The 12226-nt window shown below is 50.6% G+C and overlaps 1 protein-coding gene across 1 annotated transcript in view; it reads left to right on the top strand.

The window, feature by feature from the left end:
- Nucleotides 1–12226, top strand: part of PLEKHD1 (pleckstrin homology and coiled-coil domain containing D1) — a 44207-nt gene that overhangs the window by 15207 nt on the left and 16774 nt on the right. The window contains exons 2-6 of the mRNA XM_006171510.3: nt 2092–2185; nt 2501–2590; nt 2741–2817; nt 3809–3900; nt 4933–4985. Of these exons, the coding sequence (XP_006171572.1) occupies nt 2092–2185; nt 2501–2590; nt 2741–2817; nt 3809–3900; nt 4933–4985 (406 nt within the window). The remainder of the gene's footprint in view (nt 1–2091; nt 2186–2500; nt 2591–2740; nt 2818–3808; nt 3901–4932; nt 4986–12226) is intronic.

The following is a 12226-nucleotide window of genomic DNA, read 5'->3' as shown; positions in this document are numbered from 1 at the left end:
TTCAGCAGGTGGAGGGCAAGAGGGGCACTGCAGGTAGCAGAGCATGGTCTCCACTTGCAGGGTCATGCCAGCGTGGTTGCACGAGCTGGGTAAGCAGTAGCTCAGCGCTCGGGCTGCCGGGGGGCAGAGTGGCAGGAAGGCTGTGAGGGGGCCAGGGAGAGGTGCTGGAGGGCCTGGGATGTCTGCAATTCTGGAGGCATGGCATTCATGTGCTCTGTCTCCATCGAGGGCAGAAAGGTCTGGGGGGAGAGCTGGCGTGAACAGGGTGGTACTCCTGAGCAGGGGCCACAGGACTACGTCTACATGTGGCTGGGTAGAGAAGGATGACACAAATAAAGAAATGGGTTAGTATAAAGCTAAGCTTCGCTCTCCTTGGGAGAGGACAGATGGCAGCTGTCAACAGTCGCAGGCCTGCCTTCCCTGAGCAGCTGTGGCCTTGGAAAAGGTCACATGGCTGAAAGGACCCTGAGCGATTCACCGACTTCATGATGTCCATGGCAGCTTTGCAAGCCCCTCCCAAGAGGGCACTTTGAAGGAGGAGTGTGCTGGTAAATGTTTAATAGCAGGCTCTGCCGGCGGCATGGAGGGTAAGGCAGCTGGATCCACGTCACCGACTGCACAATTCAAATCCTAGGCTGGTGAGTTGAAAAACACACCGGAGGACCAGCAGATGGCGTAATGGTTATGTTGCTGGACTTTCATGTAGTTGACCATGGTTTGAGTCCTGGACCTGGCGACTTAAACTCACATGTGTGTGTGGGTACCAAAATCCCGAGTGGAAAATAGAGAAGGAATTGTGGCTTGGTCATCCCCCCTGGGGGTGATTTCTCACTTTCTGTCTCTGTCTCAGTCTCTCCAGTGAGTGCACACACCCTGTAGCAAAAATCTCTAAAAGAAGAAAAAGAAAAGAAAAACCCAATGGGTGCATGTGGGTGCATTCCCAAAGTCCTGAGAAGAGATAGAGGAAAAGGGATCATATCGTGGCCATCTCCTCTGGGGGTGCCTTCTCACTTTCTCATTTATCTCTCTAGCAAGTATATGTGCCTTATAGCAAATTAAAAAAAAAAAAAAAAAAAAAAGTCAGCCACAGGCACCAGGGAAGAGGGCGGGGCAGTGTAGCCTTTAATTCTTACAGTGTAAATACTCCCACCGTGGCCAGTATAAAGCCACAAGGCCACGGCACAGAGGCTCTCTGGGCCGATTCCAGCGCACTGTTGCCCTAAGATTCCCCCATGGCCACATGCACACACACACACATGCACACACACGCACACACATGCACACACACCACAGCTTCCAGAACCCCCACACATTGTGCTCAGACCCCATCCTGCAACAGCAGTACTAGCCGAGGCCCTGGAGAAGGATGAGCCCCGCTGGGAGTCCCTGAGCCTGGGAGCTTTGAGGCTCCGTTGGATTTTCCCCTGGAGGGCACTTCATGTGTCTTATCATAGCTCCAGTTATTAGTTCTGCAGTGTCCCCTGGGTGGGTCCAGGTGCCACCACATGTGGTCACCCAGGATGGCACCTCTCCAACAGTCAGAAAGCACCAAAGTCACAGCTAGCCCTGAGTCCCTGAAGGTGGCTGGGGAGCAGCCTGCAACAAGAGAGTGCAGGTGTCACATGAGATATTCGGGGTCACAGACCTGGCCCCACCAGTCCGCCACTTCATTCCATTTGATGGCCAGCCTTCATGACTTCACGGTTACATGCCCAGGGGCCCATCTCAGAATCTGGCATCTTCTTCTCCTCTTGGAGGGGACCCTAAGTGACTGGGGGTGACAGCTCAAGGGGGTGAAAGGTACCTGAGGGAAAGGACCACAGCTATCCTGCTGTGCCAAGGGTGACGGTTCCAGGGAAGCCAGGCACGGGCCCCACTCTCAGGCTCTCTGGCACCGGGGCCAGGCTGCCTGCAGGGCTGCTGACTGGTGGCTGCAGCCTTGGCACAGAGTGGGTCATGAGCTGGTGAGGATGAGCCTGAGCTGGTGTCCCCAGGGGCCTCCATGTGAGGCCAGAGCCCCCAAGAATGCTCCTGCCTGAGAAACCTCTCCCCTTCTCTCCTGGTTGTCCTCCTTCTCACCACCCACTACAGATTTTTCATCATCAAAGAGAGCTTTCTGCTTTACTACTCTGAGAGTGAGAGGAAGAGCTTTGAGACCAATAAGTACTTCAACATACATCCTAAGGTGAGGCCGCCCTGCCCCGGCCACTGCGGAGGGCCCCGAGGGGACGAGGGGAGACGTGTGCTTACTCTGTTCTCGCAGAGCCTGGAGAGCAAGTCCTCTTGGGGCAAAGGCTCCCTGTCCCCTTCTGACCTGACCCCTCTTCTTGTCCCTCTCTCCACTGGGAATCAATTCCGGTCTCTTCTCTGTCCAGTAGCCTCAGAATCTGGCTCCCTCCCTAGGGCCTATGGGAAGGTGCGACTTTGCCTAAGTGTCCCTAGGGGGCTTGAGTAACTTGGGCTGGGTGGGGTGGGGCTGGCCATTTCTGTTCTTCCCCAGGGTGTCATCCCTCTGGGGGGCTGCCTGGTAGAGGCAAAGGAAGAGCCCAGCATGCCCTATGCCATGAAGATCTCCCACCAGGACTTCCATGTAAGTTGGTCTTTCCACTCAGGCTCCCTTGGGATAAGCCCTCCTCTGGCCTGGCCTGGGGGCGGGGCAGTCAGTGCTCAGGGAGGTGTGGTGGGCCTCTGTCACCCCTTTGGCCACCTCTGGCATGCCTCTGGCTCCTATTTCTGGCAGGGGAACATCTTGCTGGCTGCCGAGTCCGAGTTTGAGCAGACCCAGTGGCTGGAGATGCTGCAGGAGTCTGGGAAGGTGTAAGTGTCACAGCCAAGACAGGAGCCACCTGAGGGTCCAGAGGAGGGGAGGGTTGTGGGCCGAGCCCACCTAGATTCCCGTCTCTCTGCTAGGATCCCAGTGGGCACAGGGAGTTGGCTAGAACGGGCGAGGGGCGACAGGCCAGGTTGTAGAACATCTGGGAGGGCCCTCTAAGTGAGCTGAGGAAACGTCTAGAGTTAAAGTGAGGACATTAGTCCCCAAGTCCTAGGAGTGAGTCCAGCATCAGTAGCCATTTTTTTAAAGAGATTTTTATTATAGGGTGCATGCGCTTTCCAGATAGAGAGACAGAGAGCAAGAAATCACCCCCTGGGGGGTGGGGATGGCCACTCCACAATCCTTTCTCCTTCATTCTCCTCTTGGGATCTTGGGCACGCATGCCCAGAGTGAGTTTGAAGCTGGCGGGTCCCGCGGTCAACTACATGGGAGTACAGTGACGTAACCATTATGCCATCTTTTGGTCCCAGCGTCATTAGTCTTATTCAGCACCTCCTCACACCCATTTCACCGCCTCAGCCTCACAATTAACCCTAGTGAGGACTGAGCTAGAACTGTGTAAGCAAGGGGCCAGATCAAGGACCCCCAGCCTGGGTCAGTCCAGCTGCCCATAACCTCCTGTCCTGGCACCTGCCTATTGGACTGGGTCACACTTGCAGTTCAACTACTACCACGGAGGATGTCCCTGAGCCAGGCCTTACTCTAGGTAGAAAGCCACCCGGGAAGCAATCTCTTCCCTGTTCTCCAAGAGCAGTGGCCCACTTTGCAGCCTGGGCAGCCTCCAGTTGCTGTAACCATTCGATGCTGGTGGCATGCCAGAAGCTGTGGGGGCCAGCGTTCACCAGGCTGAGATCTGCAGGAGGAAGGATAGCCGAGCACAAAACATACACCTTCTCTTTCTCCTCTGCCTTCGGTTTTAATGATTCTGTGTTTCTTTCTCTTCTCTCCTCTGTCCCATCTGCCCTCCCTCCCCAGCACCTGGAAGAATGCCCAGCTGGGAGAAGCCATGATTAAGAGCCTGGAGGCCCAGGGGCTACAGTTGGCTAAGGAAAAGCAGGAATATTTAGGTTGACTGGAGGGGACACTGGATGCTGGGGTTCCCTCATGGTAGCTCTTGGGGGCTGGGAACGACAGCCAGGGGCTCAGCGGAGGCCCTGGGTGGGGTCAGATGGCTCAGGTGGGGATTAACAGACTACAAGGAGCCAGAGACCAGTTTGGCCCCCCGTGCCATAAATGTGCAATAAACGTCCTTTTGGCCAACATGGCTGACAGCAGGAGAGCTCGGTGGTTAGGAGCCTGGGCTCTGGTTCCAGTTCTGTCACTTACCTATCCGCTATTTTATGCCTTTAGGCAGCTCAACTTCTCTAAGCCTCAATTTCTTTATCTTTAAAATGGAAAAAGAAATAATCCCTAACTGGTGGAGGTGGGGTGTAATTAGGTTAAATGAGAAAAAAACGCCTCGAAGCCTGTGCCTTGGGCATGCAGTAAGGGCTCCTTAAGTGAGTTGATGTTATCCTACCCTGAGCCCCCAGGCCCCGGATCTGCCTCCCACCCCCAGACCACCTTAAACCTGTCCACAGGGTTTCAGGTCCCTGTGCCCCTGGCTGGTGGGTAAGCACACTCCATTTAGGAGAGAAGTGAGACTAGGAGACTAGGGGTTTGCTCCTTTGCTGAGACCCTACCTCTCCAGTGCCTGCTTAGGTGCAGGCCCTAGTGGTGGCTGCCTTCTGCTGCTCAGACACCTCCCTTCCACCCCCAGGGCTGCCCCTCCCCACCAGCCAGCACTGGAGCAGGGGGAGGTGGGCTGGGGACCAGCTGGGTGCACCCTGGGAGCTGCACAGACCCTCAGCGGCCAAGGAGGCCTGTAACGGCCTGTGAGTGTCCAAAGCTGGGATGATGATGAAGGTAGCAGCTCAGGCCAAGGGGCAGCCTCCATCACCAGGAGCCAGCCCCACCTCCTGGCCAGCAGGGGCGCCAGCCAGCCAACCTCTGCCTTGGGAGATCTGGGGCTGACAGCGGCCACCTGGGGCACCCATGTCCTCAGGCCCTCCTGGTGGGGCAAGCTGGGTGAGTGCGCGCCTGTGTGCTTCCTCTGACAGACAAATTGATGGAAGAGACAGAAGAGCTGTGCCTTCAGCGGGAGCAGAGAGAGGTAGGTGCATGCCAAGGATACTCAGGGTGGCAGGTCCTCCCTCTGCCCCCAGTCCTGGGGCCCCATGGGGGACTGGCTGTGTCTCCAGCACTGGGGAAGGGTGTAGAGGAGTCGCACACCCAGAGGACCTGCAGGAAAACTGCTGGGCAGAGCAGGGAGCCATGTGAGATGGTGCTGCTTAGGACCCACTATAGTTTCTTTTTCTTTTTCTTTTTTTTTTTTTTTTAGAGATTTTCACTGTAGGGCGCGTGCGCTCGCCAGACAGACAGAGAGAGACATAGAGACAGAAAGTGAGAAATCACCCCCCAGGGGGGATGGTCACGCTGCAATCCCTTCTCCTCCATTCTCCTCTTGGGATCTTGGGCACGCACGCACACGCGCCCGGCGTGAGTTTTAAGCCACTGGGTCCGGGACACGAACCGTGGTCGCCTACGTGGGAGTCCAGCGACATAGCCATTACGCTAACTGCTGGTCCCCAAGCTTCTTGAAAAGAAGTGGGTTTCCCTTCAGCAAGCCCTGGGGGGAGGGTGGAAAGGATGGGTGTGTGCCTTCTAGAGAAAGCTTCATCCCGCAATTTGGAACACACGGCTGGTCGAAGTCCTTCATTCTCTAAATATTTGAAGTCTACTTTATTCAGAGTGTCCATGCAGGCTTTGCCTGCTCTGAGGCGTCATTACCACACCCGAAGGAAGGGTAGGGTAGTGATTAGCAGTGTGGATTCTGAGCCAGGCTCTGTTTGTATTTGACCTTCACCTCTCGCAGCTGTGTGACCTTGGGCAAGTTATTTGACTTCTCTGAACATCAATAATCTTTTCTGAAAAATGGGGATAATAACAGATCGGATCTCATTAGGGATGTTTATGAGGATTGAGATGCTGCCTATGTAAAGTGGTTGCCACAGAGCACATGCTTAGGGAATGTCATGTCTATTAGAATTATGATCATGGACCGGCAGATGGCTTAATGGCTACATCGCTGGACTCCCATGTAGTCGACCGAGGTTCGAGTCCTGGACCCAGTGGCTTAAACTCACGCTGGGTGCGTGTGTGTATGTACCCAAGATCCCGGGAGGAAAATGGAGAAGAAGGGTTTGCGGCGTGGCCATCCCCCCTGGCGGGTGATTTCTCGCTTTCTATCTCTCTGTCTCTCTTTCTGCTGAGTGCACATGCCCTATAGCAAAAACCTCTCTAAAAAAAAAAAGGATTATGATTGCATTGTTACTAATCATGACCCCATTCTGTGGGAACTATTGGGGGTCTGAAGCTGCAGAACGGCTTGTCCAGAGAAGCCTGTGGAGGGAGGACATTTGGTATGATGGTCAGCGATTAGGTGAAGATCAGGGGAGGCCCACCTCTCTTTGCCTGGTCACTTTTCCTTGTCCACTCTCAGGCAAGCCACAGGGCTGGGGCCATCAGCCTTGACTCTGTGCCTGCCTCTCTGACCTGGCTCTTAGTTATTTCTCGTCTTTCCCAACCACTCTTCTCCGGGCTCAGAAATAGGCCCTATAGTCAACAAGCACCCCAGACATTCGTAGGACCTGACTCAGGAGCAACTGGAGGGCTGCTTGAATGTCTGTAGAATGAATCAATGAATGAACAGGTTTGATTCTTGCAATTTTTTTTTTTTTTGAGAGGTTTTTGCTATAGGGCATGGGCGCTCGCCAGACAGACAGAGAGAGACAGAGAGACAGAAAGCGAGAAATCACCCCCCAGGGGTGATGGTCATGCCACAATCTCTTCTCCTCCATTCTCCTCTCGGGTTCTTGGGCACACACGCACATGTGCCTGCCGTGAGTTTAAGCCACCAGGTCTGGGACTCGAACCACAGTCGACTACATGGGCGTTCAGCGACATAGCCATTACGTTAACTGCTGGTACCGATTCTTGCAACTTTACATCATGTCTTGATATTAATTCAGTAGGACAATCCACTCATGTTTCTTTTTCCAAAATGCTGTCAAATATTCTTGCTTATTTATTTTTCCAGTGGGTCTTCAGAATTATTTTGTCAATTACCAAAAAAAGAATAAAAGATTGCAGATTTGCATTTGGATTTGAGGATTGGCATCGTGACAGCACTGGCCTCCTTCTCTTCCCTAGAGGTTGGGCCTGGCCCTGCCATTGTGGGGAGTGCTCAGCTAGGTCTTGCATTAGAGTTCTGGCCTTTTCTTCATATAGTTCTAAACATTCCCAGTGAGACTTTGGGTGGGTCGTCAGCAACTTCAACACATTTGAGGAATGTGATTCAGGAATCCTGGGGACAACATGCACTGACAGACACCGCCACCAACGGGGAGAGACAGCCTTTCCATCAGAGAGGCCAGATCTGGGGCAGTAGTCAGCGGCAGGAAAATTTAGACACTCTATCTAGGTCTCTAGCCAGGAAATGAGGGCAGCAGAGGCCCGCAGCACATGGGCCTTGCCTAATGCCACGGCTCCACTGGAGGAGGGAGGGCTGTGAGCTCCTGGATTTTTGGTACAAAATGTGAGTGAGCCTCGGGCCCAGCTGGTGCCCACAGTGAAGGCTGCCCTGGGCAGGCAGGAGGGAGAGGATTGTGCCCTTGTCAGCTGCCTGGTCTGGATCAAGAAGAGAGCTCACAGTTCATGCCTCGCTTTGCCACTGAGTCAATCCGTCAGTTTTTCCTTCCTTAACTTGGTCATCTGTAGGTTGAGTCTGCCTGTCCCTGTCCTTTTCCCATCTCCACTCCAGGACAGAGATTATTTAGAAAGGCATTTGGTACAGGCCTTGCTGCAATTGCACACATGGGTGGACATTGCTATTCAGCAGGTGGAATCCACATGGGAGACCTGGTTCAATTCCTGGCCCATCCTAAAGTATAGTGGCTTATGCCTCTAGTCTCAGCTATTTGGGAGACCAAGGCAGGAGGCTAGACACACAGCAATTCTCTGTCTAAAATAAATATTAATACAAAAGATACTTGGTACGGTGGCCCAGCAATCAGGTGAAGATTCTCCTGATCCTTTGTGTGGCCTCTGAGAGCCTGCCTGGCCTCAAGAAGACCTGGATCAGGTCCCAACTCTGTCACCAACTGTGTGACCTTTGGCACATTTGCTAGCATCGGAGCTTCAGTTCCTCCACCTGTGATACCTGAGGAGGCAGTGCCTCTGCTGCCAGCCTCGGGTTGCTGTGGGCCTTGTGAAAGCGAGTGCAGGGAAGTGATTAGTGGACTGGGACGGCCCGTGTGCAGTATGTGAGGCCCGTGTCCTCCATATGGCAGAAAGGGCCCGGAGTCCTGGGAACTGAGCAGAGACTGCAGGGCTGGGCGCTTCTCCCGGAGCCAGAAGACTGTGGTACCTGCTCCTTGGCTCCCGGTGGCCTCGCCCCTCACCTGCTTGAAGAGGGCAGCCTGCATACCTTTCTTTTTCTTCCTTTTTTTTTTTTTAATATTTTTAAATTAAAAAATATTATTGAGCCAGCTGGTGGTTAAGGTGGCTGGATCCCACATGGTCACCACACAATTTAAGTTGTAGACCCTACAGCTTGAAAAACGCTCCAGGTGTATGTGCATACAAGCCCAAAATCCCAAGAAGAAAATGGAGAAGGGATTGCACTGTGACCATCCCCCTGGGGGGTGCTTTCTCACTTCCTCTCTCTCCGCCGAGCACACACACATAAACACACACCAGGAAAAACTAAAAACGAAAATCAAACAAAAAATTATTTATTTTTCCATGAGAGAGAGAGAAAGAGAGCACTGCCACAGAGTGCCGCGGTCCATTCCAGGCTGGATCATGGGCATGTGGGCACCCAGCATGTTCAGGGAAGCTTCTGATGTGGCCCTCGCACCTTCCCATGTGGTTTCAGCATTGCCGAGCATTGTGCTACCACTATGCCACGAGCCTGGCCCTCTCCTTCACGGTTTTTTTTTTTTCTTCTTTTTTTTGGAGAGGTTATTTATTTATTTTTCTTATCGGGCGTGTGCGCTCGCCAGAAAGACAGAGAGAGACAGAGAGATAGAAAGCGAGAAATCACCCCCCAGAGGGGATGGCCACGCCGCAATCCCTTCTCCTCCATTCTCCTCTCGGGATCTTGGGCATGCACACACACGCGCCCAGCATGAGTTTAAGCCACCAGGTCTGGGACTTGAACCGCGGTCGACTACATGGGAGTCCAGTGACATAGCCATTACGCTAACTGCCGGTCCCCCTCTTCTTCACTTTTGAAAAATATTATAGGATACAGAACGCTAGATTTTTTTCTTCTCTTAACAACTTAAATGCCATTCTACTATTTTCTTGCTCACGTGATTTTGGAGGAGCCAGCTGGAATTCTTATCTTTATTTCTTTACTTCCTCTATGTAAGGATATTATTCTTTTCCTGACTTCAAGATTTTTTTTTAGAATTGTTTTACTTAACTTTATTTTCTGTTATTATTATTAATAGTTTCCTGTTTGACCAGAGAGAGACGGTAAGAAAACAAGCCACTAGGTCCAGGATTTGAACCATGGTTGGCCATGTGGGAATCCAGCACCTTTAAGCACCATGCCACCTGCTAGCCTCTTGAGATTTTTTTTTATCTTTGATTTTCTGTGAATATGGTATGTTTAGCTATAGTTCATTTGTTTTTAATATATGTTTACCAAGTGTTCTCTGAATTTCCTAGATCTATGGTTTGGTTTCTGACATACATTTGAGGAAATTCTGAATCATTATTGCTTCAAATATTTCAAGGTTTTTTTTGGAGTTCTGAGCTTTTATGAGAATAAAGTTGTAATTACAGTCATGCATCACTTAATGACAGGGGTAGGATCATTCGGTGATTCCTAATCATTAGGTGATCTCACCATCGAGTGAACATCCTAGAGTGTACTTGCACAAATCTAGATGGCATAACCTCCTATCCACCAGGCCAGCTGGTATAGCCCCTAGGCTACCGACCTACCTGTCCTGAGTACAGTAGGCAACTGTAACTTAATGGTAAGTCTGTATGTAAACAATCTGATACTGTAAGGGCCCAGCGGATGGTATAATGCTTCTGTTGCTAGACTCCCCTTAGTCGACCATGATTTGAGTCCCAGACCTGGCACCTTGAAACTCATACTGAGCGCATGTGCCCAAGTTCCCGAGAAGAGAATGGCGGAAAAGGGATTATGGTGTGGACATCCCTCGGGGGTGATTTCTCACTTTCTGTCTGTCTCTCCAGCAAGCACATGCACCCTGTAGCAAAAATCTCTCTTAACAACAACAACAAAAAAAAGTGGGGCCATCAGGTGGCATGGTGGATAAGGGCACTAGACTCCCACATGGCCAACCACGGTTCAAGTCTCGGATCTGGTGGCTGGCTTTCTCACTTTCCCTCTCTCACTCTCTCTCTGTGTCTTTCTGGTCGAATTAAAAAATAAAATGAATGAATACATGAAATTAAATAAATAATTCTTTTTAAAAAAAAGATACTATAAAAATATGGTATAGTGGCCAGCAGGTGGCACTCCCACACGGCCAACCCTGGTTTGAGTCCCAGAACTGGTGACTTGCTCTTACTTTCCTTTTCTCTCTCTGTCTCTCTCTCAAGCTCATGTGTCCTATAACACATTAAAAAATAGTAACAATAATAAATAAAATTAAATAATTCTAAAAAAAAGGTATAAAAGATTAAAAATGGTACCCCTGTATGGGGCACTTACATGAATAGAGCTTGCAGGATGGGAGGTTGCTCTGAGTGAGTGAGTGAGTGGTGAGGGAATGTGAAAGCCAAGGACATCATTGTACACTACTACAGACCTTATAGACTCTACACTTAGGCTACACTTCCCTTGTAATAACACTTAGCTTACAACAAATATATTGTACAACTGCATAAAAATACTTGTTTCTTTATCATTTTATTTTATAGGTTTTTTTTCTCTTTTTAAGATCTTGCTCAACTGGAACAGCCATGATAAACAAAATGTGAGATTAAATCAAGCACAAGAGCTGATAATACCATCTCGAGACTCAGTAAATACAGCTGGATGAGGCCACTGCTGGTGTGACTGCATGCTGTCTTACAGTAAACCTGTAGAAATAATTCACTCAAAAATAATGATTAAAAGTGTAGTATAGTGGGACCAGCAGTTAGCGTAATGGCTATGCCGCTGGACTCCCACGTAGTCGACCGCGGTTTGTGTCTCAGACCCAGTGGCTTGAAACTCACACCAGGCATGTGTGCATGCGTGCCCAAGATCCCGAGAGGAGAATGGAGGAGAAGGGATTGTGGCATGGCCATCCCCCCTGGGGGGTGATTTCTCGCTTTCTGTCTCTCTGTCTGTCTGGCGAGTGCACGCGCCCTATAGCAAAAACCTCTCAAAAAAAAAAAAGTGTAGTATAGTAATTCTGTAAAACAGTAACAGAGCTGTCTGTTATCAGGTATGAAGTGCAGTACTTTCACATGACTGGCACTGCAGTAGCTTTACTCCAGTGTCACCACGATATGTTGTACTGTGTCACTAGGCTGTAGGAATTTTTCAGTTTCATTGTAGTCTCTCTCTCTCTCCTTTTTTTTTTTTTTTTTTTTTTTTTTTAGTTTTTTCTATAGGGCTCATGCATATACCAGAGAGAGACAGAGAAGGGAAAGTGAAAAAATCACTTTTACACCATGGAAGAGTATCATTTGTATTAATACATTCTTCCCATCGGGGCTGCTGATGGGAAGAAATTGCCACTGACTTTGAGGAGAAGCAAAGAAATACCATTTGAAGGAGAAGGGAGAATCTGATTCCAGATCCCTTCTAGCCACTACTGGCACTGTCAACATGACTCATCACGCTGTCACATCCCCAGGAGGGATGGCCACACTACAATCCCTTCTCCTCCATTCTCCTGTTGGGATTTTGGGCGTGCATGTGGACTCGGCCGGTGTGATTCTCAAGCTGCTGGGTCCAGGACTCCAGCTGTGCTGTCGGCCACGCAGGATGCAGCCACCCTAACCACCATGCCACCTGCTGGCCCTCGGCTCCACTGTAGTCTATAGACTGCGATCACATATGCAGTCCATCCTAGACCCAAACATGTTACGTGGCATGTGATGTGCAGAGGCAGACTGGGCTATCTATTCTGACAACACACAGCTCCTTAATAATAGTGACTTCTAATGGAAATGTGTATTCCTCACCCAGCTGTGGGTCAGCAGGAGGCTCTGCTCCACGGCTTCTCATTCCCAGGGTCCTGGCTAAGGGGGCCTCCAGCATTTTTTTTTTTGTAGGGTTTTTTTTTTTTTTTTTTAGAGGTTTTACATGTAGGA

Source organism: Tupaia chinensis, unplaced genomic scaffold (assembly GCF_000334495.1).
Source record: "Tupaia chinensis unplaced genomic scaffold, TupChi_1.0 Scaffold149686_1, whole genome shotgun sequence".
Classification (NCBI taxonomy): domain Eukaryota; kingdom Metazoa; phylum Chordata; class Mammalia; order Scandentia; family Tupaiidae; genus Tupaia; species Tupaia belangeri.
This window is presented reverse-complemented; position numbering and strand designations above follow the sequence as displayed.